This window comes from Pelodiscus sinensis, unplaced genomic scaffold (genome assembly GCF_049634645.1).
Source record: "Pelodiscus sinensis isolate JC-2024 unplaced genomic scaffold, ASM4963464v1 ctg180, whole genome shotgun sequence".
NCBI classification, from domain to species: Eukaryota; Metazoa; Chordata; order Testudines; family Trionychidae; genus Pelodiscus; species Pelodiscus sinensis.
Window position 1 is genome coordinate 1 of NW_027465897.1, and position 27,589 is coordinate 27,589.

The window sequence follows — 27,589 nt, forward strand, 5'->3', positions numbered from 1 at the left end:
GGAAAGGGGGGGCAGGCTCACAGCCCTGGGGGACAGTGGGGGACATCCCCAGGAAAGGGGGGGCAGCTGGAGGAGGGAGTGGAGGGGCAGGCTCACAGCCGTGGGGGGAGGGGACAGCAGCCCCGGGAGCCCCCCCGCAGCGCCAGGCTCACCCAGGCGACGGCCATGATGCCCACGGCGAAGAGGCTGGGCCCCAGCAGGTTCCAGAGCCCGTGCCGATCCAGCTGCAGAGCATGGAGAGCAGCATCGCACCCAGCAGGTACAGCACCTGCACCGGGAGCACGCGGGTTAGCGGGGGGCAACCTCTCCCCTGTGTGGGGGGGCACTGGGGTGTCTGAGGGGAGGTGGGGGATGGGTTATAACCTTTCCCCTGTGTGAGGTGGGGCTGGGGGCACAGGGAGCACTGGGGTGTGTGAGGGGAGGTGGGGATGGGTTATAACCTCTCCCCTGTGTGAGGGGGGCTGGGGGGGCACAGGGAGCACTGGGGTGTCTGAGGGGAGGTGGGGATGGGTTATAACCTTTCCCCTGTGTGAGGGGGGCTGGGGGCACAGGGAGCACTGGGGTGTCTGAGGGGAGGTGGGGGATGGGTTATAACCTCTCCCCTGTGTAAGGGGGGCTGAGGGGCACAGGGAGCACTGGGGTGTCTGAGGGGAGGTGGGGGATGGGTTATAACCTTTCCCCTGTGTGAGGGGGGCTGGGGCACAGGGAGCACTGGGGTGTGAGGGGAGGTGGGGGATGGGTTATAACCTCTCCCCTGTGTAAGGGGGGCTGGGGGGCACAGGGAGCACTGGGGTGTCTGAGGGGACGGTGGGGGGTGGGTTATAACCTCTCCCCTGTGTGAGGGGGGTTGGGGGGCACAGGGAGCACTGGGGTGTCTGAGGGGAGGTGGGGGATGGGTTATAACCTCTCCCCTGTGTGAGGGGGGCTGGGGGGCACAGGGAGCACTGGGGTGTCTGAGGGGAGGTGGGGGATGGGTTATAACCTTTCCCCTGTGTGAGGGGGGCTGGGGGCACAGGGAGCACTGGGGTGTGAGGGGAGGTGGGGGATGGGTTATAACCTCTCCCTGTGTAAGGGGGGCTGGGGGGCACAGGGAGCACTGGGGTGTCTGAGGGGACGGTGGGGGGTGGGTTATAACCTCTCCCCTGTGTAAGGGGGCTGGGGGGGCACAGGGAGCACTGGGGTGTCCGAGGGGATTTGCTGGGGAGGCTCCTTGCCGGCCGGGGGGGTTGCTGATGCGCTGGGTGCGGCTGGTTCGGTGCCGTGCGGGGAGGACCCAGGCTGGGGCTGTGAGCAGTGCTCCCCAGAAGGCCCTTATTACAGGAAGGCAGGGTGTGGGGGAGGACAGGAGCCCCAGGGGGGCAGGGTTCCCAGGGTCAGGGTGCGGGAGAGGACAGGAGCCCCGGGGGCAGGGTTCCCAGGGTCAGGGTGCGGGAGAGGACAGGCGCCCCAGGGGGGCAGGGTTCCCGGGGGGCAGGGTGCGGGAGAGGACAGAGTTGCTGGGGGGCAGGGTTCCCGGGGGGCAGGGTGCGGGAGAGGACAGGAGCCCAGGGGGGCAGGGTTCCCGGGGGGCAGGGTGCGGGAGAGGACAGGAGTTGCTGGGGGCAGGGTTCCCGGGGGGCAGGGTGCGGGAGAGGACAGGAGTTGCTGGGGGGCAGGGTTCCCGGGGGGCAGGGTGCGGGAGAGGACAGGAGCCCCAGGGGGGGCAGGGTTCCTGGGGGGCAGGGCGTGGGAGAGGACAGGAGTTGCTGGGGGGCAGGGTTCCCGGGGGCAGGGTGCGGGTGAGGACAGGAGCCCCAGGGGGGCAGGGTTCCTGGGGGGCAGGGCGTGGGAGAGGACAGGAGCTGCTGGGGGGCAGGGTTCCCAGGGGCAGGGCGTGGGAGAGGACAGGAGTTGCTGGGGGGCAGGGTTCTCGGGGGGCAGGGTGCGGGAGAGGACAGGAGCCCCAGGGGGGCAGGGTTCCTGGGGGGCAGGGCGTGGGAGAGGACAGGAGCCCCAGGGGGGCAGAGTTCCCGGGGGGCAGGGTGCGGGAGAGGACAGGAGCCCCAGGGGGGCAGGGTTCCTGGGGGGCAGGGCGTGGGAGAGGACAGGAGTTGCTGGGGGGCAGAGCTCCCAGGGGACAGGGTGTGTGGGAGGATAGGAGCCCCAGGGGGGCAGGGTTCCCGGGGGGCAGGGTGCGGGAGAGGACAGGAGCCCCAGGGGGGCAGGGTTCCCGGGGAGCAGGGCGCGGGAGAGGACAGGAGTTGCTGGGGGGCAGGGTTCCCAGGGGACAGGGTGCGGAGGAAGGCAGGAGCCCCGGGGGGCAGAGCCGCCTGCCCGTCACCTGCTTGGCGAGGGGCTGGAGCCGGGCCATGGCGATGACGGTGACCCAGACGGACATGAGGGAGCCCAGGAAGTCACAGAATTGCAGCACGTCGTACTCCATGATGCAGAACACGGCAATGCCTGGCTGGTCGCAGGCGTGGTAGAACTGGGGGGGAGCTGCCGTCAGTCCCCCGGCTGCCCCGCCCGGCTCCCCGGCTGCCCCGCCCGGCCCCCCAGCTGCCCCCGCCCGGCCCCCCTGGCTGCCCCGCCCGGCCCCCCAGCTGCCCCCGCCCGGCCCCCCCGGCTACCCCACCCGGCCCCCCGCTGCCCCCGCCCGGCCCCCCGGCTGCCTTCTCCTGCCCCCCCGGCTGCCCCCGCCCAGCCCCCCGGCTGCCCCGCCCGGCTCCCCGGCTGCCCTGCCCGGCCCCCCGCTGTCCCCGCCCGGCCCCCCGGCTGCCCTGCCCGGCCCCCCGCTGTCCCCGCCCGGCCCCCCGGCTGCCCTGCCCGGCCCCCCGCTGCCCCCGCCCGGCCCCCCGGCTGCCCCGCCCGGCCCCCCGGCTGCCCCGCCCGGCCCCCCGGCTGCCCCGCCCGGCCCCCCGGCTGCCTTGCCCTGCCCCCCCGGCTGCCCCGCCCGGCTCCCCGGCTGCCCTGCCCGGCCCCTCCGCTGCCCCCGCCTGGCCCCCCGGCTGCCCCCGCCCGGCCCCCCGGCTGCCTCCGCCCGGCCCCCCGGCTGCCCTGCCCGGCCCCCCCGGCTGCCCCCGCCCGGCCCCCCCGCTGCCCCCACCCGGCCCCCCAACATAGAGCGACAGGGCCCCGCAGGGTCAGCCACAGGAGCCCTTCCCAGGGGAGCCAGGAGCCGTCCCTTCCCCCATCACCTCCCACCTGCCCCACGCTGGAACCAGGCCTGGAGCCCCCAGTGTGTCGTACCAGCCCCAGCCTCGCCATGAGCACGGGCAACCCACTCCCAGCATGCCCGGCTCCGGCACCAGCCCGTCTGCCATGCCCACGCCCCGGGCCCGGCTCCGCCCACAGCCCACACAATGGGCCCGGCTCCACCCACAGCCCACGCCCTGGGCCCGGCTCCACCCACAGCCCACGCCCTGGGCCCGGCTCCACCCACAGCCCACGCCCTGGCCCGGCTCCGCCCACAGCCCACGCCCTGGGCCCGGCTCTGCCCACAGCCCACACCCTGGGCCCGTCTCCACCCACAGCCCACGCCTTGGGCCCGGCTCCACCCACAGCCCACGCCCTGGGCCCGGCTCCGCCCACAGCCCACACCCTGGGCCCGTCTCCGCCCACAGCCCACGCCCTGGGCCCGTCTCCACCCACAGCCCACGCCCTGGGCCCGTCTCCACCCACAGCCCACGCCCTGGGCCCGTCTCCACCCACAGCCCACGCCCTGGGCCCGGCTCTGCCCACAGCCCACGCCCTGGGCCCGTCTCCACCCACAGCCCACGCCCTGGGCCCGGCTCTGCCCACAGCCCACACCCTGGGCCCGGCTCCGCCCACAGCCCACACCCTGGGCCCGGCTCCGCCCACAGCCCACACCCTGGGCCCATCTCCACCCACAGCCCCGCCCTGGGCCCGGCTCCGCCCACAGCCCACGCCCCGGGCCAGGCTCCGCCCACAGCCCAGGCCCAGCTCCGCCCACAGCCCACGCCCCGGGCCAGGCTCCGCCCACAGCCCACGCTCCGGACCAGACTCACGGTGGAGAAGAACATGGTGAAGACGTAGACGGAGGCCTCCAGCAGGTAGCGGCTGCGCACGGCGATGGCCACGGGCGGCACGAACATGAGGTTGCTGAGGCAGAGCAGCAGCGTGGCCAGGAGCTGGAAGCTGTAGGAGGAGGCCTGGGCGCTGTCTGTGCAGCCCCAGCCGTTCCAGCCTGCGGCGAGAGCCCGTCAGCCCCACGCCCCCCCCCAGCCCCATGTCCTGCACCCGCTACTGCCTGCCTGCACCCCTGCCCCCCTCCTGTCACCCCCGCACCCCCCCAGCCCCACGTCCCGCACCCGCTACTGCCTGCCTGCACCCCTGCCCCCCTCCCGTCACCCCCGCACCCCCCCAGCCCCACGTCCCGCACCCGCTACTGCCTGCCTGCACCCCTGCCCCCCTCCTGTCACCCCCGCACCCCCCCAGCCCCACGTCCCGCACCCGCTACTGCCTGCCTGCACCCCTGCCCCCGTCAGCCCCCGCGCCCCACATCCTGCACCCGCCACTGCCTGCGTGAGCCCCGCGTCCCCCCTCCCATCAGCCCAGTGCCCCTCGCCCGCCATTGCCCACCTGAGCCCCTGCCCCTCGCCTGGCGGCCCTGCACCAGCACCTGCTCATCCCCGACCCTGCCCGCTCCGCCCTCACCTGCTTTGCACTCGCAGGCCGCGTACAGGTAGTTGCTGGTGCGCAGCAGCTTGCACTGGCCGTAGGGGCCGCAGTCGTCGATGCAGGGGGAGAGGTAGGTCCGTAGATACACCTCAGCCGTCACGTTCACGCAGGGCTCGAACCTGCCCCACAGCCTGGCCTCAGCACGGGGAGGCAGGGAGCGGGGCACGAGACCCAGGCAATGGGCACAGCCCCTCGCACGGCCCATTCACATGCACACAGCCCCTCGCACGCATGCCCACTGACACACACAGCCCCTCGCACGGCCCATTCATATGTGCACAGCCCCTCGCACGCATGCCCACTGACACACACAGCCCCTCGCACGGCCCATTCATATGTGCACAGTCCCTCGCACGCATGCCCACTGACACACACAGCCCCTCGCACAGCCCATTCATATGCACACAGTCCCTCGCACGGCCCATTCATATGCGTACAGTCCCTCGCACGCATGCCCACTGACACACAGAGCCCCTCGCACGGCCCATTCATATGCACACAGTCCCTCGCACGCATGCCCACTGACACACACAGCCCCTCGCACGGCCTGCCATTCATATGCACACAGTCCCTCGCACGCATGCCCACTCGCACACACACAGCCCGTCGCATGGCCCGCCATTCATATGCACACAGTCCCTCGCACGTATGCTCACTCACGCACACAGCCCCTCGCACGGCCCATTCATATGCACACAGCCCCTCGCACGCATGCTCACTCACGCACACAGCCCCTCGCACGGCCCATTCATATGCACACAGCCCCTCGCACGGCCTGCCATTCATATGCACAGTCCCTCGCACGCATGCCCACTGACACACACACAGCCCCTCGCACGTGCCCCACTTGCACACACACAGCCCCTCGCACGTGGGCCCATTCACACCCACACAGCCCGTTGAACAGCCCCCACTCGCCCGGGCCCCCATGGTGTGGGAGGGGGGCAGGCTCTGGCACGGGGGCAGCCAATGACCAGGCTGTGCCACTAACCTGCCACGTGGCAGCACCAGGGCGGCTTCTGGCCACACCCACGTAGTCGGGCCAGGCCACGTTTGCCGCCCGCTCCCGTGGGAGGTGCTGAGTCAGCGGGTCCTTGGCCACGGCCGCTCAGGCAGACCCGCGCTCAGAGCCTTGTCCCCCGGGCGGAGGGCCACGCGGCGAGTGCCCGGGCAGTGGGGGAGCGGGCACAAGTGCCCTGCGGCTGAGCTGCTCTGCCTGGGGCCCCTCGCTCTCGGTGGGGTCCCAAGGAGGTGCTGTGCCACGAGACGCCCGGCCTGGGGGTTACCAGAGCGGGGGCTCCTGGGGTGGGGCAGGGGGCGGGGAGCCTGCACTCGGTTTCCAAAGGACTCTTCCGGGGACGTGGGTGGGCGGCCGGGGGGGCGGCCGGGGGCCAGCCTGGCCCAGGTGGGGTGGTGCCCTCGGCCGTCACTGGCAGACCCAGCTGGGCCCGCTGTGCAGAACCAGCAGGCAGCAGCGCACCCCCAGCCCCCTGCCCCCCGGGGCACCGTGGGCCCGGCCCGTCAGACCCCCCCAGCCGCCCTCGCAGAGGGACAGCGGCAGGGCGCCCCCTGGAGGCCTGGCACGGGAAGGGGCGCGCTGGGCATGGGCCCTGCCCGTCCTGAGCTGCGACTCCATCGCCAGGGAACCCACCGCCCCACCCTCCTGCCAGGGTCCCCCCCAAGCCGCCTCTCCCCGTCGGCCGGCCCCCACTGTGAGCCATGGGGCAGCGGCCCCCCCCAGTCCCTCACGCTGCCTTACCCGTGCTCCGTGGCGCAGAGTGAACGCAGGCTCAGGTACCAGCTGCCCGTCTGGGGGTAGGGCACCCGCACGCGGGCCAGGCTGGCCGAGCTGTTGACCGACAGCAGGAAGCCAGCCAGGGACCCTGCGGAGGGGCAGGCGGCAGTGAACTGGGGGCCACGGGAAGGGAGGGGCCCGGGGCCTCGGGGGGGACACCTGCAGCCGGTGTGAGGTCACATCTGCCCTGGCAGCCCTGTTCCGTGCAAGGCCGGGCGGGTCCCTGCTGCAGCAACAGGACAGAGCGGTGGGGCAGGAACCCCCCCCCCCCCCCCGGGCAGCCCCTGCTGCCACGCCAGGGCCCAGCGCCCCACAGCCACTCCGGGCTCCCGCCACGCGGCCGGCTGCGTCCACGCGGGGCTGCCCCAGGTTAGCCGGCCTGGGCTAGGCCAGGGACCCCGTGTGCTCCAACAGCCCTGCCCCCACAGCGCCCCCCGCTGGGCGCACCAACGCCCCAGCCCCTGCCTCTGGCCCCACCTGCTGGCAGCAGGGAGGTGGGCCGGCCAGGCCTCACCTGTCTGACAGGTGACCGACGCGTTGCCCCCGGCCGTCAGCGGCACCTCGTGGGTCAGACACCCGAAGACCGTCACGTTCTCCCCCCCGCAGGGACGACTGAAAGGGACGGAGCCCGACACTGAACAGACACCCCAGCCTGGCCCCCCAACTCCAACCACAGCCCCCATCCCAGCCTGGCCCCCCAACTCCGACCACAGCCCCCATCCCAGCCTGGCCCCCCAACTCCGACCACAGCCCCCATCCCAGCCTGGCCCCCCAACTCCGACCACAGCCCCCATCCCAGCCTGGCCCCCCAACTCCAACCACAGCCCCCATCCCAGCCTGGCCCCCCAACTCCAACCACAGCCCCCATCCCAGCCTGGCCCCCCAACTCCAACCACAGCCCCCATCCCAGCCTGGCCCCCCAACTCCGACCACAGCCCCCATCCCAGCCTGGCCCCCCAACTCCGACCACAGCCCCCATCCCAGCCTGGGCCCCCAGCCCTGCCGGTGCCCCCCAACTCCAACCACAGCCCCCATTCCAGCCTGGCCCCCCAGCCCTGCCGGTGCCCCCCAACTCCAACCACAGCCCCCATCCCAGCCTGGCCCCCCAACTCCAACCACAGCCCCCATCCCAGCCTGGCCCCCCAGCCCTGCCGGTGCCACCCAACTCCGACCACAGCCCCCATCCCAGCCTGGCCCCCCAACTCCGACCACAGCCCCCATCCCAGCCTGGCCCCCCAACTCCAACCACAGCCCCCATCCCAGCCTGGCCCCCCAACTCCAACCACAGCCCCCATCCCAGCCTGGCCCCCCAACTCCAACCACAGCCCCCATCCCAGCCTGGCCCCCCAGCCCTGCTGGTGCCCCCCAACTCCGACCACAGCCCCCATCCCAGCCTGGCCCCCCAACTCCAACCACAGCCCCCATCCCAGCCTGGCCCCCCAGCCCTGCTGGTGCCCCCCAACTCCGACCACAGCCCCCATCCCAGCCTGGCCCCCCAACTCCAACCACAGCCCCCATCCCAGCCTGGCCCCCCAGCCCTGCCGGTGTCCCCCAACTCCGACCACAGCCCCCATCCCAGCCTGGACCCCCCAACTCCAACCACAGCCCCCATCCCAGCCTGGCCCCCCAGCCCTGCCGGTGCCCCCCAACTCCGACCGCAGCCCCCATGCCAGCCTGGCCCCCCAGCCCTGCCGGTGCCCCCCAAGTCCGACCGCAGCCCCCATCCCAGCCTGGCCCCCCAGCCCTGCCGGTGCCCCCCAACTCCAACCACAGCCCCCATCCCAGCCTGGCCCCCCAACTCCAACCACAGCCCCCATCCCAGCCTGGCCCCCCAGCCCTGCCGGTGCCCCCCAACTCCAACCACAGCCCCCATCCCAGCCTGGCCCCCCAGCCCTGCCGGTGCCCCCCAACTCCAACCACAGCCCCCATCCCAGCCTGGCCCCCCAGCCCTGCCGGTGCCCCCAACTCCGACCGCAGCCCCCATCCCAGCCTGGCCCCCCAGCCCCGCCCCTGATTCTGACCTGCAGCCCCGCCCCCTGCCCTGGCCTTGTGGCCCGTCCTCGCGGGGGGGCACTCACCACGTTGAGCTTGAGCTCCAGGCTCAGCACCCCCCCGCTGTCCAGCACGGGCAGCAGGCTGAGGCCGAAGAGGGCGGGCCGGTCGGGCGGCACCGAGACGTTGGGCCCGAAGAAGATGTAGAAATGCACCGAGAAGGTGTCGAGCTCGTTGCGGAGCGTGGGCCGGACGGGCCAGCAGCGCTCGGCCGTGGGCGCCGGGGCGGGCGGCTGCCAGGTGCCGTTGGGCGCCGGGGGGGGCGGGCTCTCCCCCAGCGACAGGCTGACCAGGGCGCCGAAGGACTGAGGCATGTTCATGGCCGCGCCCGAGGGCAGGACTGGAGGCCGGGCCGGGCTGGGCCTGGTGCAGTCTGCAGGGGGCGAGAGCCGTCACCGCCCGCCCCACCAGCAGGCTGCCCCGGCCCCCCAGACATCCCCAGGCCAGAGGCCCCACTGAGACCAGCCCCTCAACCGGGCACAGCTCCTGGAACCAGCCACGCCGGATTCAGTGGAGACTCCTCCCCGGCCTTGGTTAGTTGGTCCAGTGGCTAATGACTTAGTTTCCCTCTGGGGATGGCTGTGTCTGGCTGCCGGGGGAGGGGCTGCCTGGATATGTCAAGCATGGGACAAAGGGGGCATTTTTTGCAATGTTTTTGGGCTGCCTGTGTGCCTCAGTTTCCCTTACACTTTGCATGCTCCCCCGTGGGGGGTTGTTGAGGCACCGGGGTGGGGGTGTCCCCGGGCTGTGTGAGCCAGCTTGGTCCTAGAGGACTGGCTGAGAACCCAGTCCTGAGGCGGTGATACCCGGGGCGCAGGGGCCTGGGGGGGGGGGGGGGCTCTCCGACTGAGGAGGTCAGAGTGAGACATGGAGCCGGAGCCTGGGAACTGCCCTTCGGTGCCCTGCCTGGGCCGTGCCAGGGCGGCTGAGCCCGGCGGTCTGCGCGGGCGAGGGGGCTGCAGGCCTGGCCAGGGGCCCGGCTCCCCCAGTGTGTCGGGCGGGCAGGGCGCCGGCTGTGCGGCTGGGGGCTCCCTGGAGGCTCTGGCACGATGAAGCTGGGGGCCCAGCCCCGATCCCGTGCCCCGCTGCTCAGCCCCACAGCCTGCCCCCCGAGTCAGCCCCACCCGCTGCGCCCGGCCCCGCCTCACCCGCCAGCCAGGGCAGCTGGGAAGCTGGTGCTGCAGACTGGCCTGGCACCGCCCCAGCAGGTCTCCCCAGACCCCTGGCTCTCGGCCCCCCGCTCCCTCCCTCTGGGGGCAGGCTGGGCCCCGGGAGCCCCCGCCCCGGCTCTCACCTGTGAGCTGCACGGTGAGCTGGAAGTGCACGCTGCCCAGCGTGCCTGGCGCCGTCTCCAGCAGCAGGTAGTACCACTGGTGCCAGAAGGGCAGGTCCAGCGCCAGCTGGCAGGGCGCCCGCTCCCGGCAGTCCAGCGCCGTGGAGTTGTGCAGCGGGGGCGCCTTGGCTCGCACCCTCAGCCAGAGCGGGCAGCCCGCGGCGCTGCGGTTCCCGGCCTGGCAGCCCAGCACCCGCACCAGCACCCGCCACGTGTGGCTGGGCACAAAGACCCTGCGGGGGAGGGGGCGTCAGCCGGGCGGGTCCCCGTGGCGAGGCCGGCGCTGGCCCACACACCACGGGCCCCACAGCAGCAGCCACCCCGGACGCTCCCTGCCCCCGGCTCCTGCCCCAGCCCTTGGGTCCCGGGCCAGTGGGTGCTCAGGCTGAGTCTGCCCGGGGGAGGGGTGCCCCCTCGGAAGTGGGGGGGCTGAATGAGTCACCCCAGCCCTGTCCCCCCCCCCCCAAGTGGGGGGCCAGGAGGCGCTAGGCTCAGCGACTGGGAGGGGCAGGACGTGGGGAGATCCCCAGCCAGCTGGGAGCACGGCCCACCCTGAGCTGGGAGAGCCCCAGAGCTGAGCCCCACAGACTGAGGCCCCGGGCAGGGCCCCGCACTCACTTGTAGAGGCTGGAGCGGCTGGGGGGCGCGATGCTCTGGGGGCTGGCGTAGCCGGGGTACAGCACGGCGATGCCCACGAGGCGCTGCACGATGAGCTGGGGCTGGAAGAGGTACTGGCACTCCTCGGACAGGCCCTGTGGGGGTCACAGCTGGGCTAGTGACAAGCCCGCCCCCACGGCCAGAGCCAGGCCCCCCGACCCCCCCCCCCCCCACGGCCAGAGCCAGGCCCCCCAACCCCCCACCCCCCCATGGCCAGAGTCAGGCCCCCCCGGCCCCCCAACCCCCCACGGCCAGAGACAGGCCCCCCGACCCCCCACCCCCCCACGGCCAGAGCCAGGCCCCCCGACCCCCCAGGGCCAGAGCCAGGCCCCCTGACCCCTCCAGGGCCAGAGCCAGGTCCCCCGACACCCCCACAGCCAGAGTCAGGCCCCCCGACCCCCCAGGGCCAGAGCCAGACCCCCCGACCCCCCACCCCCCCACGGCCAGAGTCAGGCCCCCTTCTCTGACTCCCCCAGGCCAGAGCCAGGCCCCCCACTCTCCCAGGCCAGAGCCAGGCCCCCCTCTCTGACCCCCCCCCAGGCCAGAGCCAGGCCCCCCGACCCCCCACGGCCAGAGCCAGGCCCCCCCGGCCACCCAACCCCCCGTGGCCAGAGCCAGGCCCCCCGACCCCCCCACGGCCAGAGCCAGGCCCCCCCAGCCCCCCACCCCCCACGGCCAGAGCCAGACCCCCCGACCCCCCACACCCCCACGGCCAGAGTCAGGCCCCCCACGGCCAGAGCCAGGCCCCCTTCTCTGACTCCCCCAGGCCAGAGCCAGGCCCCCAGGCCCCCAACCCCCCACGGCCAGAGCCAGGCCCCCCGACCCCCCATGGCCAGAGCCAGGCCCCCCCGGCCCCCCAACTCCCCGTGGCCAGAGCCAGGCCCCCCGGCCTCCCATGGCCAGAGCCAGGCCCCCCAACCCCGCACACCCCCACGGCCAGAGTCAGGCCCCCCCGGCCCCCCAACCCCCCACGGCCAGAGCCCAGCACAGCCCAGCACAGACGGGATGTGGCTACAGGGGCCGGGGCCAGGATGCCTCTGCCCTAGGATTAGGGGGGCCCATCGCCCCTAGGCCCCCCCTTCGCCTCTTCTCCCCCTGCCCCCCCAGCCAGGTGCTGGTCTCCCCCTCCCCTGTTTGTGTCTCCCTGTGGGGCTGAGCCTGGGTGTCTGGTTAATCCACATTTGGGAGAGTCAGTGAGAATCTCCCCTCCCAGCGCAGGGGGACCCTGGGTCACAGAGCAGACACCCCCCACTACGGCACATTCCCCCCCCCCACACACACTCAGGGCCTGGCTGGGTGGGGGAAGCTCACAGCCCAGGTGAGCTGGGGACCCCGCTTAGAGCTCGAGGACTCACCTCTCACCAGAGCCTACCCGGGCCATGGGAAACCCCCTCACTCCCCCCCCCATGCCCAGCTGAGCCATGGGAACCCCCCTCACTCCCCCCCCCAGCCAGGCTGAGCCATAGGAACCCCCCTCACTGCCCCCAGAGTAGAGCCATGGGAACCCCCCTGACTTCCCCCCCCCAGAGCCCAGCTGGGCCATGGGAACCCCCCTCACTCCCCCCCGGAGCCCAGCTGGGCCATGGGGACCCCCCTCACTCCCCCCCCCGAGCCCAACTGAGCCATGGGGACCCCCCTCACTCCCCCCCAAGCCCAACTGAGCCATGGGAACCCCCCTCACTCCCCCCCCAGAGCCCAGCTCAGCCATGGGAACCCCCCTCACTCCCCCCCTGAGCCCAGCTGGGCCATGGGGACCCCCCTCACTCCCCCCCCCCGAGCCCAACTGAGCCATGGGGACCCCCCTCACTCCCCCCCAAGCCCAACTGAGCCATGGGAACCCCCCTCACTCCCCCCCCAGAGCCCAGCTCAGCCATGGGAACCTCCCTCAGTCCCCCCCCTGAGCCCAGCTGTGCCATGGGGACCCCCCTCACTCCCCCCCCCGAGTCCAGTTCAGCCATGGGAACCCCCCTCACTCCCCCCCTGAGCCCAGCTGTGCCATGGGGACCCCCCTCACTCCCCCCCTGAGCCCAGCTGTGCCATGGGGACCCCCCTCACACTCCCCTAGAGCCCAGCTATTCCATGGGGACCCCTCCCACTTCCCCCCAGAGCCCAGCTGTGCCATGGGAACCTCTCTCACTCCCCCCCAGAGTCCAGCTGTGCCATGGAACCCCCCTCACTCCTCCCTGAGCCCAGCTGGGCCATGGGGACCTCCCTCACTCCCCCCCAAGCCCAGCTGGGCCAAGGGAACCCCTCTCACTCCCCCCCAGAGTCCAGCTGTGCCATGGGGACCCCCCTCACTCCCGCCAAAGCCCAGCTGAGCCATGGGAACCCCCCTCACTCTCCCCCAGAGCCCAGCTGGGCCATGGGGACCCCCCTCACTCCCCCCCAAGCCCAGCTGGGCCATAGGGACCCCCCTCACTCCCCCGAGCCCAGCTGGGCCAGACTCCCCCGGCCCGATGTTCTCTGACTGGGATGTGCTCACACCAGCCATTGTTGCAAACACTGTTCTACCTTTGCCACAGCCCTTGGGCAGGTGTGGTGGGGTAGGGGCGGGGGCGGGGCAGGGCAGCATCTGCTCCCAGCGTGCAGGGCTCCGGTGCTGCCCTGAAAGGACTTAGCAGCATGTCCCGGAGGGACAAATGGGACCAGGATGGGACTGTCCCATGCACCAGGCCGTGGGCGAGGGGATCGGCTGTGAGCAGCCAAACCATGGGCCTCGCACACGTGGCTCCAAACTCCATCGCGTGGCCCCTTTCCAGCAGGGCTAGAAGGCGAGGGTGTGGGGGGTGACCTATTGCAGGGGTCCCCAGCCGTGGCACACTGCCAGGCCACGCCCAGGCGGTTGGGGTGTGCCCTGGGCGCGTGGCTGGCGGCTGCCAGGGCTGAAGCTGGCTGTTTGCGGCGGCTCTGGGGGCCAGGGCTGTAAACTTCCAAGAAACGTGCAAAAAGACGCAGCCTCCGCGTTCCACGTCTGATGTATTTCATTCAGGCACCAGCGAGAGGATCTCGTGTTTCCGGCCGTGCGGACGGGCTCTGTGCTGAGGGAGTCTGGCTGCGCGCTTCGCGGGGGCTCCGGGCCTGCTGCGTGGGACGGTGCCAGACCCTCGGGGGCTTCCAGGCGTTCAGGCTGCTTGTGGCCTGGCTCCTGACATCGGCCCGGTTCCATTCCAGACCCACTTCGCACAGGGGTCACTGGCTCACGGTACGGAGGGAAAGGTTCTTTTAACCGAATTTGGTTGAGTGTGGTACAGATCTGCACACTCTGATCGGAATGATTTTATGCAAATGAATGTGCATACTGAATATGCAAATAAACTATTACCCGTCTGCCGAAAGTGTGGGGATGGGTTTGCCGGGCTGGGCTTTAAAAAAGGTTGGGGAGCTCTGAGGTAGCACAGAGCCAGGCGCCCGCCGGCCCGGCTCAGGCCCATTGTGACGGGGGGATGCTGGGTGGTGCCAAGACACAGGCTGGCCGAGCCGGCGGGGCCCCGAAGTCTCCTACTACAGGACGGAGCCGAGGGAGGAAGCAACAGAGCGTCAGAGCTCCAGCTAACGCCTCCCGCTCCTCGTCTCAGACCCACCGCGGCCTCCATGGCAGTCCCTCCCCGCACGCCCCTCGGGGCAGGCCGGTCGCCGCTGAGCGAAACACCCCCCGCCCGCCCAGGAACCAACCCCGCAGCCGGCGCGGTGCACACCTCTACCCGTGGCACCGTCCCCGGGCCGCCCGCCGTAGCCTCCTGCCATCGGCCCCGTGTGCCGGCCCCTGCTGCGCGCTGGCCACCAAGGGGGCGCGCGGCACAAATCCGACAGCAGGCGCCGGGGCGCACAATCCCGGGGGGGGGGGGGACGTTCTAACCTGCCTGGACCCACAGGCGCACGCTCGCAAGCTGCGATTCCTGAGAAAAGCCTGCACCCCGGGCCAGGGGGCCCTGTCACAATGGGCCTGAGGAGGGCCTGGGAGCACACGGTCTGTACAAGCCCCCCCCCCCCCGTATTCTCACTTTCTCATGGCTGCTGGAAGTGCCCCCCCCGCCCGCAACTGAGCCACATCAGCCCCAGACACTGCAGGGAGGCCGTGACCACAACCCAGGGCAGCTTGTGCCAGGTGTCTGGGTTCCTCCTCCCGCAGACAGAGCAACAGGGAAACCCCCTCCACTCCCTGGACACAGCAACAGGGAACCCCCCTCCACTCCCCGGACACAGCAACGGGGAACCCCCTCTGCTCCCCCAAACACAGCAACAGGGAACCCCCCTCTGCTCCCCCAGACACAGCAACGGGGAACCCCCTCTGCTCCCCCGGACACAGCAACGGGGAACCCCCCTCCGCTCCCCCGGACACAGCAACGGGGAACCCCCCTCCGCTCCCCCAGACACAGCAACAGGGAACCCCCCTCTGCTCCCCTGGACACAGCAACAGGGAACCACCTCTGCTCCCTGGACACAGCAATGGGGAACCCCCCTCCTCTCCCTGGACACAGCAACGGGGAACCACCTCTGCTCCCTGGACACAGCAACGGGGAACCACCTCTGCTCCCCCGGACACAGCAACAGGGAACCCCTCCTCTGCTCCCCCGGACACAGCAACAGGGAACCCCTCCTCTGCTCCCCTGGACACAGCAACGGGGAACCCCCTCTGCTCCCCCGGACACAGCAACAGGGAACCCCTCCTCTGCTCCCCTGGACACAGCAATGGGGAACCCCCTCTGCTCCCCGGACACAGCAACAGGGAACCCCCTCTGCTCCCCTGGACACAGCAACAGGGAACCCCCTCCACTCCCCGGACACAGCAATGGGGAACCCCCTCTGCTCTCCTGGACACAGCAACAGGGAACCCCCCTCCTCTCCCTGGACACAGCAACGGGGAACCCCCTCTGCTCTTCCGGACACAGCAATGGGGAACCCCCCGTCCTCTCCCGGACCCAGCAACGGGGAACCCCCTCTGCTCTCCTGGACACAGCAATGGGGAACCCCCTCCACTCCCTGGACACAGCAACGGGGAACCCCCTCTGCTCCCCCGGACACAGCAACGGGGAACCCCCACTGCTCCCCTGGACACAGCAATGGGGAAACCCCCTCCTCTCCCTGGACACAGCAACAGGGAACCCCCCTCTGCTCCCCCGGACACAGCAACGGGGAACCCCCTCTGATCCCCCGGACACAGCAATAGGGAAACCCCCTCTGCTCCCCTGGACACAGCAATGGGGAACCCCCTTCTGCTCACCTGGACACAGCAATGGGGAACCCCCTCTGCTCCCCCGGACACAGCAATGGGGAACCCCCTCTGCTCCTCCAGACACAGCATCGGGGAACCCCCTCTGCTCCCCCAGACCCAGCAATGGGGAACCCCCTCTGCTCCCCCAGACCCAGCAATGGGAAACCCCCTCTGCTCCCCCGGACACAGCAACAGGGAACCCCCTCTGCTCCCCCAGACCCAGCAATGGGAAACCCCCTCTGCTCCCCCAGACCCAGCAATGGGAAACCCCCTCTGCTCCCCCGGACACAGCAACAGGGAACCCCCTCTGCTCCCCCAGACCCAGCAATGGGGAACCCCCTCTGCTCCCCCAGACCCAGCAATGGGAAACCCCCTCTGCTCCCCCGGACACAGCAACAGGGAACCCCCTCTGCTCCCCCAGACCCACCAAGGGAGAACCCCCTCTGCTCCCCCAGACCCAGCAACAGGGAACCCCCTCCGCTCCCCCAGACCCACCAAGGGAGAACCCCCTCTGCTCCCCCAGACCCAGCAATGGGAAACCCCCTCTGCTCCCCCGGACACAGCAACAGGGAACCCCCTCCGCTCCCCCAGACCCAGCAAGGGGGACTTTGTCCTGCCCGACCCAGCCTGGGGCCCTGCCCGGTGTCTGGGGGAGGCGTGACCCCTAACCGCCCCCGGCCCCTCACCTTGACGGAGATCTTGCCCTGGTCCTTGGGCAGGTGGGCGGCCAGGAACCAGTCCCCGGGCAACGGGCTGGTGAGGTTGAAGACGCCGGTGGTGCGGTTGGGCAGGCTCCAGGCGAGGGTCAGCGCGAAGGAGCCGGGGACGGCCGTGTCCCTGGGGAAGTGGGTGTGCAGGGGGGCGATGACCGGGGGGGCCCCAGAGCGGAAATACCTGCCGGGCAGAGAGCGCATGAGGGGAGGGGTGGGGGGCTGGGGGGTACAGCCCCTGCACTCCTGTGCTCCCACCCGGCTGTGCCAAGGCCCTGCCCGCCCCCAACGCCCTGTGACGGGCAAGCCCAGCAGATCGCAGGGAGAAACCCTTGCTCTCAGTCTGGGCCGGGCCCCCCACACTCTTGGGGTCTGAGCCAGGCCCGGGGGCCCGTGGGATGGCTCACACCAGCCATTTGCCAGCTGGGTCTCAGCACCGCAGCGGGCGGTGGGTACAGGGCTGTGAGCACAAGTGTGACGAGGGAGCGGGCTGTAGACTGTATCCCGCCCAGGCGTGCCTCAGTTTCCCACTGCACTGTGTGTGGTTACTGGGGGTAGGTCTGCTCCAGGGGCCATGCAGGCCAGGAGGGGGGTGTCCCGCAGCGGATGGGTGAGCAATGTAGAGTCCCAGCGAGGCTCCCGGGCTACGCTGGAGGCAGGAGGGCACCCTGAGGGGCCTGGCTCACTATCGGCTCCGCCAAGGGGGGCTGGTGCCATGTGGCTGAGGGCCCCTCTGGCTGCCCTGGGATCCGGGGGCCCAGGTGTTCCCCGGCTGGGAGGGGGGCCGCCAGGAGCCAGGCCACACGGCGGTAAGGAGTGTGACGTGGGGGGGGTCTACTCGTGTGGCCCTGCGCCCACTCTGCTGGGCAGTCACTGGTGGCTGTGTGGGCTGTGGGCGACCCCTACTGGCCGGTGTCTGCAAGCACGGCCCAGCGCGGCCGGGAGGGGGGGCCCTGAGGGCAGACACGGAGGCCATGGCCTAGGCCCGTCTCACCCGGGGGAGGGGTTTGAACGAAGGAAGGGGGGCTGCCTGGGGGAGGAGTGATGGGTGGTTGGGAGAGGGGGTAGGGGGAGCACGGAGGAAGACGACTGACACCAGTACAGGCGGTTCAGGGCCAGTGAACCCGCCCCAGGGGCACTAGGGATGGGCCTGTCCCAAGCCTGCATCAAACCTACGCTGGGCTGGATCTGGGCAGGGTGGGGCTCCCCGACGCGCCGTCACAAGGAGCCGTGTGCAATCGGCTGGCAAGGCCTGGCATGGGAACCGGCCTCCGCAGCCCAGCCTGGCGGGGGCAGAGCCGGTCCCATCTGGCCCCTGGGCTCCTGGTGCCCGTGGAGCCTCCAGCTAAGAAGCCTGCAGAAGGGGCTGCGAAAACGACTGCGGGGAGTGTCGGGCTGCGGCAAAGGGCAGACACCTGGCTGCTCCACGGGGAGGCACAGAGCCGCCTGGCCCGGCTTGCGAGACGGGTTCCCAGCGAGAGCCTGCCCGGGCGCAAACCTGGCAGCCACAGCCACGTCTGCAAATGAGCCACGGGTCCCAGCGGCCCCGGCAGTGAGTCCCGGCAGCCCCGGAACGGCTACCGCCGGCCCCAGACTCGGCTACCGACCACCCCACACACGGCTACCGCCGGCCCCAGACTCGGCTACCGACCGCCCCACACATGGCTACCGCCGGCCCCAGACTCGGCTACCGACCGCCCCGGACATGGCTACCAACCGCCCCGGACTCGGCTACCGCCGGCCCCGGACACGGCTACCGACCACCCCGGACTCGGCTACTGACCGCCTCGGACACGGCTACCGCCGGCCCCAGACACGGCTACCGCCAGCCCCAGACACAGCTACCGACCGCCCCGGACACGGCTACTGACAGCCCCAGACTCGGCTACTGACCGCCCCGGACACGGCTACTGACAGCCCCAGACTCGGCTACCGCCGGCCCCGGACACGGCTGCCACCGGCCCCTCTGCCCCCTCTACCGACCGCCCCGGACTTGGCTACCGACAGCCCTTGACTCTGCTACTGAGAGCCCTGGTCACAGGTCCGGCAGCCCCGGCCGCGGGTGCGGAGCCCACCCATGCGAAGCAGGTTGGCAGGGCTCGGTTCATCCCCATCCTCGCCGGCGAGCAGCGCCTGGCTGGGACGCGGTAGCCGGGTGCCGAAGCCCAGACTTGCAGGGGACGATTTTGACATGGGACCGTTTCCCAGAATCCCACTTGCCACCCCTGGGCTCCCGGCTTTGCCCAACAGGCTGGAGAACATCAGCCGGGCCACGCGGCTCAGCTCAGAGTCTATGCGGCCCAGCCCAGAGTCCACGCGGCTCAGCCCAGAGTCCACGCGGCCGAGCCCAGAGTCCACGCGGCCCAGCTCAGAGTCCACGCGGCTCAGCCCAGAGTCCACGCGGCTCAGCCCAGAGTCCACGCGGCCCAGCTCAGAGTCCACGCGGCTCAGCTCAGAGTCCACGCGGCCCAGCTCAGAGTTCACGCGGCTCAGCCCAGAGTCCACGCGGCCCAGCCCAGAGTCCACGCGGCCCAGCCCAGAGTCCACGCGGCTCAGCCCAGAGTCCACGCGGCCCAGCCCAGAGTCCACGCGGCTCAGCCCAGAGTCCACGCGGCCCAGCTCAGAGTCCACGCGGCTCAGCCCAGAGTCCACGCGGCCCAGCCCAGAGTCCACGCGGCCCAGCCCAGAGTCCACGCGGCTCAGCCCAGAGTCCACGCGGCTCAGCCCAGAGTCCACGCGGCCCAGCCCAGAGTCCACGCGGCCCAGCCCAGAGTCCACGCGGCTCAGCCCAGAGTCCACGCGGCCCAGCCCAGAGTCCACGCGGCTCAGCCCAGAGTCCACGCGGCCCAGCCCAGAGTCCACGCGGCTCAGCCCAGAGTCCACGCGGCCCAGCTCAGAGTCCACGCGGCTCAGCCCAGAGTCCACGCGGCCCAGCCCAGAGTCCACGCGGCTCAGCCCAGAGTCCACGCGGCTCAGCCCAGAGTCCACGCGGCTCAGCCCAGAGTCCACGCGGCCCAGCCCAGAGTCCACGCGGCTCAGCCCAGAGTCCATGCGGCTCAGCCCAGAGTCCACGCAGCTCAGCTCAGAATCTACGTGGCCGAGCCGGGGGCCCAGAGGCAGGAAGCAGAACAGGGCAGTTTATCTAGTGACCCCTCCCCATCCCCCGGCCCAGCTCCCAGCAGCCAGAGGCCAGGTAAGCCTGGGGGGGAGGGGAAAGAGGGGGGAGGTGTCCCTGCCTGCCCTGGTCAACAGCCACAGCTGGACGTGGCCTCCAGGGGCGAGCTAGCCCTGCTGAGCCAGTTACCCTACGGCCCCGCACCGTGCCCGGCGGAGAGTCTGGCTGTGCCGGGGGAGACGCTGCCGTAGCTCGGGCCGATCCTGTGGCCTGGCCTGTCACTTGTGTGGGCGGGGCAGGGGCAGGGGCAGGCAGGGAGCTGGCCCCAGCAGACTCAGCCTGCACTGAGGGCAGGTGGGAGCGAGGGGCCTTGCAGCTGAGGGGGGGACAGCACCAGCACATGCCCCTGTGCCATCCGGGCTGGGCCCCAGGCAGCACCCGCCCAAGGGAATTCCAGCGCCTGCGCCTGACCCGGCCATGCCCTGCCCCCCCCCACCCCACCCTGCCCGCCCTGGGGAATTCCAGCACCTGCATCCTGGCTGGGCCATGCCCTGTGCCCCTCACCCTGCCCCACCCTGCCCGCCCTGGGGAATTCCAGCACCCGTGTCCTGACCAGGCCACACCCAGCCCCCATCCTGCCCCACCCTGCCTGCCCTGGGGAATTCTAGTGCCCATGTCTGGCCGGGCCGCGCCCCGCCCCCATCCTGCCCCATCCTGCCCTCCCTGGGGAGTTCCAGCGCCCGTGTCCTGACTGGACCACACCCAGACCCCACCCTGCCCGCCCTGGGGAGTTCCAGCACCCGTGTCTGGCCGGGCCATGCCCAGCCCCCATCCTGCCCCACCCTGCCCGCCCTGGGGAATTCCAGCACCCGTGTCCTGACCAAGCCACACCCAGCCCCCCATCCTGCCCCACCCTGCCCGCCCTGGGGAGTTCCAGCGCCCGTGTCTGGCCGGGCCGCGCCCCGTGGCACTCACACGGTGACGCTGCGGTCCGGGCACCGGTCCCCGAAGGTGCCGCCCTGCTCCTTGAAGAGGATGAGGTTCCAGACGGCGAGCAGGGTGTCCTCGGGGATGCGGAAGTGGAAGAGCTCGACGCTGGCGAAGGAGCGGAAGGGGCTCAGCTTGCGGGGGGTGCGGGTGAAGTAATCCGTCACAAAGAGCCCGTCTGCGGGGAGGGGGGCGTGAGCCGGGCGCCTCGCTTGGCACCAGAAAGCTCCGGCACCCCCACGTCGCTCACATGCCTGCCCCCGGCCCCTGCCCCATCCACGCCGCCCACCGACCTGCTCCCCAGCGTCTGAGCCTCCCCCGCCGGGCCACAGGGCCCCACCCCCACCTGACCACAGGGCCCCTCCCCCGCCAGGCCACAGGGCCCCTCCCCCACCTGACCACAGGGCCCCTCCCCCGCCAGGCCACAGGGCCCCTCTGCCAGCTGGGCCACAGGGCCCCTCTCCCTGCCAGGACACAGGGCCCCTCTGCCAGCCGGGCCACAGGGCCCCTCCCCCCACCAGGCCACAGGGCCCCTCCCCACGCCAGGACACAGGGCCCCCGCTCAGTGCGGTCACAGGCCACTCCCCCAGCTAAGACACAGGGCCCCTCCTCCTGCCAGGCCACAGGGCCCCTCCCCCAGCCAGGACACAGCCTGTGACGTGGTGGGGGGGGCTGTGCACTCTTGCGGCCCAGGATCCGCGCTGGCTGGGCAGGCGATGGTGTCCGTGTTGTGCTGGGCAACCCCGACTGGCCTGTGCTGCTCTGCAGAGACTGTGTGTGTGTGTGTGTGTGTGTGTGTGTGTGTGTTTGCGTGCGGTGCCCAGCGGGGGATGGTCCCTGAGGGGGGCACGTGGGCATGGCCCAGCCGCCTGACACCCGGGCTGGGGGTGGAACCCGAACAGAGCCAGGGCCGGGCTGCCTGGGGGCTGGGGGACGAGTTGCTGGGGGCTGGGGCAGGCTTGGCGGAGGGAAGCATGGAGGGAGCAGACTATGGGTACGTCTACCCTACAGGGCTCTGGCGCCAGAGGCATGTAGATGAGGCTACCAGACATAGGAAAATGAAGCGGCGATTTAAATAATACCTCGTCCCAGGAGGGTTACCTGGGTGGTCGACAAATGCCTTTGATGTCGCCACCCGCGTGTCCAGACCATCGCGCTGAGCCGGCAAACAGCTGATCAGCTCAGCGCGGCAGCCAGGTAAATTTAAATGAAGCGGCGATTATTTAAATCACCGCTTCATTTTCCTATGTCTGGTAGCCTCATCTACATGCCTCTGGCGCCAGAGCCATGTAGTCTAGACGTACCTTAAGTCCAGGACGGGAGGTTCAGGGGCCCGTGAACCCCTCCCCCCAGGAGGACCAGGCTCTGCCCTGGCCCCTGTGGCAATGTGGAGCCCGCGCTGCGCTGGATCTCGGAGAAGCAACAAACCTTCTGTTCTGCGGCCTGGCTGGGAGCCCCTCTGGCTGCGGACGGGGTGCAGGGCGGGGCCCGCGACGCCCCATCACAGGCCTCTCTCCCAGCCAAAACACAAGACCCTTCCCCCAGCCAGGCCACAGGGATCTGTGGGGGCGCCTTGGGGATCCCCTCGATCCTGCACCCCGTCTGCAACACAATGAAACTCCACCAGCTAGTCGAATAGGGAGGGGTTATTGCTTCTGCGAGGTACAGCCCAGCCCGGCTTCCATGTGGGCATCGGAGTGAGGGGCAGGCAGCCTCAGCCCCCTTGGGGTGGGGTGTGCAGGCCCCGAACCCCCAGTGCTCAGCTCAGTCTCTTCTCTTCATGTTTTCCCCAACAAGACTGCCCCACCCCCCAGGCCCTGCCCCCCAGCCAGGTGTCTGTCTCCATCTCCCTCCCTTTGTCTCCCCCCCCCCCCCCCCCGGGAAGAGCCTTGTTCCCTGCTCAGGCTGGGCCTGGGTGTCTGGGCCAATCCCCATGTGGGTGAGTCAGTGGGAATCCCACAGCCCAGCGCAGGGGACCCCGGGTCACAGAGCAGACACCCCCCCATTATGTCACAGGCCCCTCCCCTGGCCAGGCCACAGGGCCCCTCCCCCAGCCAGGCCACAGGGCCCCTCCCCCAGCCAGGCCACAGGGCCCCCTCAACCAGACCACAGGGCCCCTCCCCCAGCCAGGCCACAGGGCCCTACTCGGCCTAGACCAGACCAGAAAAAATCGAGATTAGCAGAGTACGTGGGGTCACTGCCCCCCCCCCCCCAGAACTCAGCAAGTGGGGACGGGAGGGTCCCATGTTGGCAGGGAAGAGGGAGGGGCCAGGGCAAACTGAACAGCACAAATTGCACAGGGCAGGGCCACCCCAGCCAGTCCCTGCTCCATGCCCCACCCCCGCTCCGGATGGAAGAGGGGATGGACCCCAAACCCTTCTATGACCTTTGCACAGGGTCACTGTGGCTCCTGGAAGGCAGAAGAAGTGGGTGCATGCATGCCATGCACCCTATGCCATGCTGGGCCATGTTGGCCATGCCATGCCCCCCTATGCCATGCTGGGCCATGTTGGCCATGCCATGCCCCCCTATGCCATGCTGGGCCATGTTGGCCATGCCATGCACCCTGTACCACACTGGGCCATGCCATGCCCCCTATGCCATGCTGGGCCATGTTGGCCATGCCATGCCCCCCTATGCCATGCTGGGCCATGTTGGCCATGCCATGCACCCTGTACCACACTGGGCCATGCCATGCACCCTATGCCATGCTGGGCCATGTTGGCCATGCCATGCACCCTGTACCACACTGGGCCATGCCATGCACCCTATGCCATGCTGGGCCATGTTGGCCATGCCATGCCCCCCTATGACATGCTGGGCCATGTTGGCCATGCCATGCACCCTGTACCACACTGGGCCATGCCATGCACCCTATGCCATGCTGGGCCATGTTGGCCATGCCATGCACCCTGTACCACACTGGGCCATGCCATGCACCCTATGCCATGCTGGGCCATGTTGGCCATGCCATGCACCCTGTACCACACTGGGCCATGCCATTCACCCTATGCCATGCTGGGCCATGCCGGCCATGCCACGAAACTTGTGCCACACTGGGCCATGCCAGCCATGCCACAAACCCTGTGCCACGCTGGGCCATACCATGCACCCTGTACCACACTGGGCCATGCCATGCACCCTGTACCACACTGGGCCATGCCATTCACCCTATGCCATGCTGAGCCATGCCGGCCATGCCACAAAACTTGTGCCACACTGGGCCATGCCAGCCATGCCATGCACCATGGGCCATGCTGGGCCATGCCATGAACCCTGTGCCACGTTGGGCCATGCTGGCTATGCCACTCACCCTGTGCCATGCCACTCACCCTGTGCCACGCTGGGCCATGCTGGCTATGCCACTCACCCTGTGCCATGCCATGCACCCTGTGCCATGCTGGGCCATGTCAGCCACGCCGCACAGCCTGTGCAACACTGGGCCATGCCAGACCATGAACCCCATGCCATGCTGGGCCATGTCAGCAATGCACCCTCTGTGTCACTGTAGCCAGACATGAACCCAATCTTGTTCTCCCCCCCCCCCCAGAGAGCAAGAGAAAGGCAGTCACCCTTTGATGCCCTGGGAACACAGGTGTGCTGCCTGTCCCTGACTCTACCATAAACAGAAACCAAACAGTAAATGGGCTAGCTGACGACCCGGGGCCTCCCGTCGCCCTGATGGCTAGTACCAGTAATTGACACGCCTGCACTGTCCCAGGAGAGGAATCTTCGCCCATCACATACCAGAGGTGCCCATTGTCTGCATTTTCCCAGGTGTGAATTCTGCTTTGCACCCTTTGTGGGAAACTTGGCATTCAAAGCCATTTTTCCTAACTGGCCACTTGAGCCCAGGAAGAAGCCTTTGTGACCCAAGGGGTATAAAGAGGGTTTAGTAGCCCACCCCCTTTGAGCTCCAATCATCTACACCTGCTGGCAGGTATTGATTGTCTCCCGAGGTCTGTGGGACGCCCAACCTCGCCCTACTTCTTCCCGAGGGATTGAGAGAAAGACGCTGGGCACCCCAAGTCTGGAACGCAGGGGTGAGAATTATACCTGCTAGGTGTCTATTTGCATGCATTTAATAAGAGCTCAGAGAACCAAAGGGGTTTCATGGTCCCTATTAGTGACTTATTAGTGTAATTTCTGTCCTGTCCTTTGTAGTGGCTGTGTTATCTGTAACACAGCAGCAGCATTTAACAACTAAGTTTACCCTGTAACAATAGAATAGTAACTGTTTAAGCTTTAACCTGACTCCTTCAGTTGCTGTAACAGAACCAAGCACAATTTAAAAGAACTTCAGCCGGTCATAAGGGACTCACTGCCCTGATCGTCGGCTGACAGTCACTGGGCCACATTGTACCAGACGTGTGTGGGACAGGTTTGTGGGGGTTAGGTACAGAGGTGTGTGCAGGAATAGCACAGGGTCAATGGGCACAGGGTGGCACAGGGGAGAGGAGGTAGGTACCGAGGTGCGTGCAGTGATGGCGCAGGGTGGGAATGGCATGGGGTCAGATGGAGTGTGGAGGTGGGTACCGGGCTGTGTGGCAGAGCACAAAGAGGGTTCTCAGGATGCAGGAGGGGTGGCAGAGACCGGACCCCACCATAGGGAGTGAATACTTTCATGCTCTGAGCAGTGTGGGGTGCTCTGCACAGCCCCCCTGAGAGCAGCAACCATCACTCCAGCATCTGACCCCCCGGCCCAGGCAGGGAGCACCCAGCACAGCTGCCTCCTAGCACTGGCACAGCACCGAGGCAGGGACAGCTCCCCCAGCCCCACTGGAGATCAGCACCGGGGCAGGGACAGCTCCCCCGGCCCCACTGGAGATCAGCACCGGGGCAGGGACAGCTCCCCCGTCCCCACTGGGGATCAGCACCAGGGCAGGGACAGCTCCCCCGTCCCCACTGGGGATCAGCACCGGGGCAGGGACAGTTCCCCCGTCCCCACTGGGGATCAGCACCGGGGCAGGGACAGTTCCCCCGTCCCCACTGGGGATCAGCACCGGGGCAGGGACAGTTCCCCCGTCCCCACTGGGGATCAGCACCGGGGCAGGGACAGCTCCCCCGTCCCCACTGGGGATCAGCACCGGGGCAGGGACAGCTCCCCCGGCCCCACTGGGGATCAGCACCGGGGCAGGGACAGCTCCCCCGGCCCCACTGGGGATCAGCACCGGGGCAGGGACAGCTCCCCCGGCCCCACTGGAGATCAGCACCGGGGCAGGGACAGTTCCCCCGGCCCCACTGGGGATCAGCACCGGGGCAGGGACAGCTCCCCCGTCCCCACTGGGGATCAGCACCGGGGCAGGGACAGTTCCCCCGTCCCCACTGGGGATCAGCACCGGGGCAGGGACAGTTCCCCCGTCCCCACTGGGGATCAGCACCGGGGCAGGGACAGTTCCCCCGTCCCCACTGGGGATCAGCACCGGGGCAGGGACAGTTCCCCCGTCCCCACTGGGGATCAGCACCGGGGCAGGGACAGCTCCCCCGTCCCCACTGGGGATCAGCACCGGGGCAGGGACAGCTCCCCCGTCCCCACTGGGGATCAGCACCGGGGCAGGGACAGCTCCCCCGTCCCCACTGGGGATCAGCACCGGGGCAGGGACAGCTCCCCCGTCCCCACTGGGGATCAGCACCGGGGCAGGGACAGCTCCCCCGTCCCCACTGGGGATCAGCACCGGGGCAGGGACAGTTCCCCCGTCCCCACTGGGGATCAGCACCGGGGCAGGGACAGTTCCCCCGTCCCCACTGGGGATCAGCACCGGGGCAGGGACAGCTCCCCCGTCCCCACTGGGGATCAGCACCGGGGCAGGGACAGCTCCCCGGCCCCACTGGAGATCAGCACCGGGGCAGGGACAGCTCCCCGGCCCCACTGGAGATCAGCACCAGGGCAGGGACAGCTCCCCCGGCCCCACTGGAGATCAGCACCAGGGCAGGGACAGCTCCCCGGCCCCACTGGAGATCAGCACCACGGCAGGGACAGCTCCCCCGGCCCCACTGGGGATCAGCACCGGGGCAGGAACCCTCCAAGGGACATCCCCCCCCTCAGGTGCTCACAGGTGCAGGGAACCCTCCATGGGGCACAGCAAGACCATGGTCACCCAGCTCCCCAGAATGCTCAGTGGGGCAGGGACCCCCAGGGCTTAGCAGGGACAAGGATCTTCAGGGGCTTGGCAGGGGCAGGAGCTCCGGGGCGGACCCCCAGGGACTCAGTGGGGCAGGGACCCCCAGGGCTAAGCAGTGGCAGGAGCTCCGGGGCAGACCCCCAGGGACTCAGTGGGTCAGGGACCCCCAGGGCTAAGCAGTGGCAGGAGCTCCAGGGCAGACCCCCAGGGGCTCAGTGGGGCAGGAACCCCCAGGGGCTTGGCAGGGGCAGGAGCTCCGGGGCGGACCCCCAGGGGCTCAGTGGGGTAGGGACCCCCAGGGGCTTGGCAGGGGCAGGAGCTCCGGGGCAGAGCCCCAGGGACTCAGTGGGGCAGGGACCCCCAGGGCTGAGCAGTGGCAGGAGCTCCGGGGCGGACCCCCAGGGGCTCAGTGGGGCAGGGACCCCCAGGGGCTTGGCAGGGGCAGGAGCTCCGGGGCGGACCCCCAGGGACTCAGTGGGGCAGGGACCCCCAGGGCTGAGCAGTGGCAGGGCCCCCAGGGGCTCGGCAGGGCCCAGCCCCCACTCACCGGCCGGGGGCCCCGCGGCCAGCAGCAGCAGCAGCAGCAGCAGGCGCCGCCGGGCCATGCTCCGGGCCGTGCTCCGCTCCGCGCGCCCCGCACCATCCCCGCAGCTGCCCGCAGCCATGACGTCAGGCCGTGCGCCCGCCCATTGGCCAGGCGCGCGCCGAACGCCTGGGAGCCTTCTGCTGATTGGCAGAGCAGCTGCCACTCACCACGCGGGCCCGCCCCTCCTGCCGCTGGTGCCGCTGCTCCAGGCACAGCTGTTCCCCGAGGACAGGCGAGCGGGGCGGGGCTGGGAGTGCGAGGGGGGTGTGGAGCAGGGGGGGACGGAGGAGGGTTAGGGGGATGCAGGTGGGGCGGGAGGGGGGGATGTGGGGCAGAGGGG

General features: G+C 70.1%; 1 protein-coding gene across 1 annotated transcript; it reads right to left on the reverse strand.

The window, feature by feature from the left end:
• Positions 1–152: 152 nt before the first annotated feature.
• LOC142824335 (transmembrane protein 8B-like) lies at positions 153–27,361 on the reverse strand (the record flags this gene model as incomplete). The annotated part of the gene is given in 13 exon segments (XM_075916214.1): positions 153–232; positions 235–268; positions 2,321–2,467; positions 4,008–4,186; positions 4,657–4,799; positions 6,440–6,563; positions 6,990–7,076; positions 8,544–8,900; positions 9,822–10,093; positions 10,479–10,612; positions 16,416–16,623; positions 20,530–20,719; positions 27,211–27,361. Coding segments are annotated over 13 exon segments (2,073 nt in total), but the record flags the coding sequence as incomplete, so codon positions are not given.
• Positions 27,362–27,589: the final 228 nt, after the last annotated feature.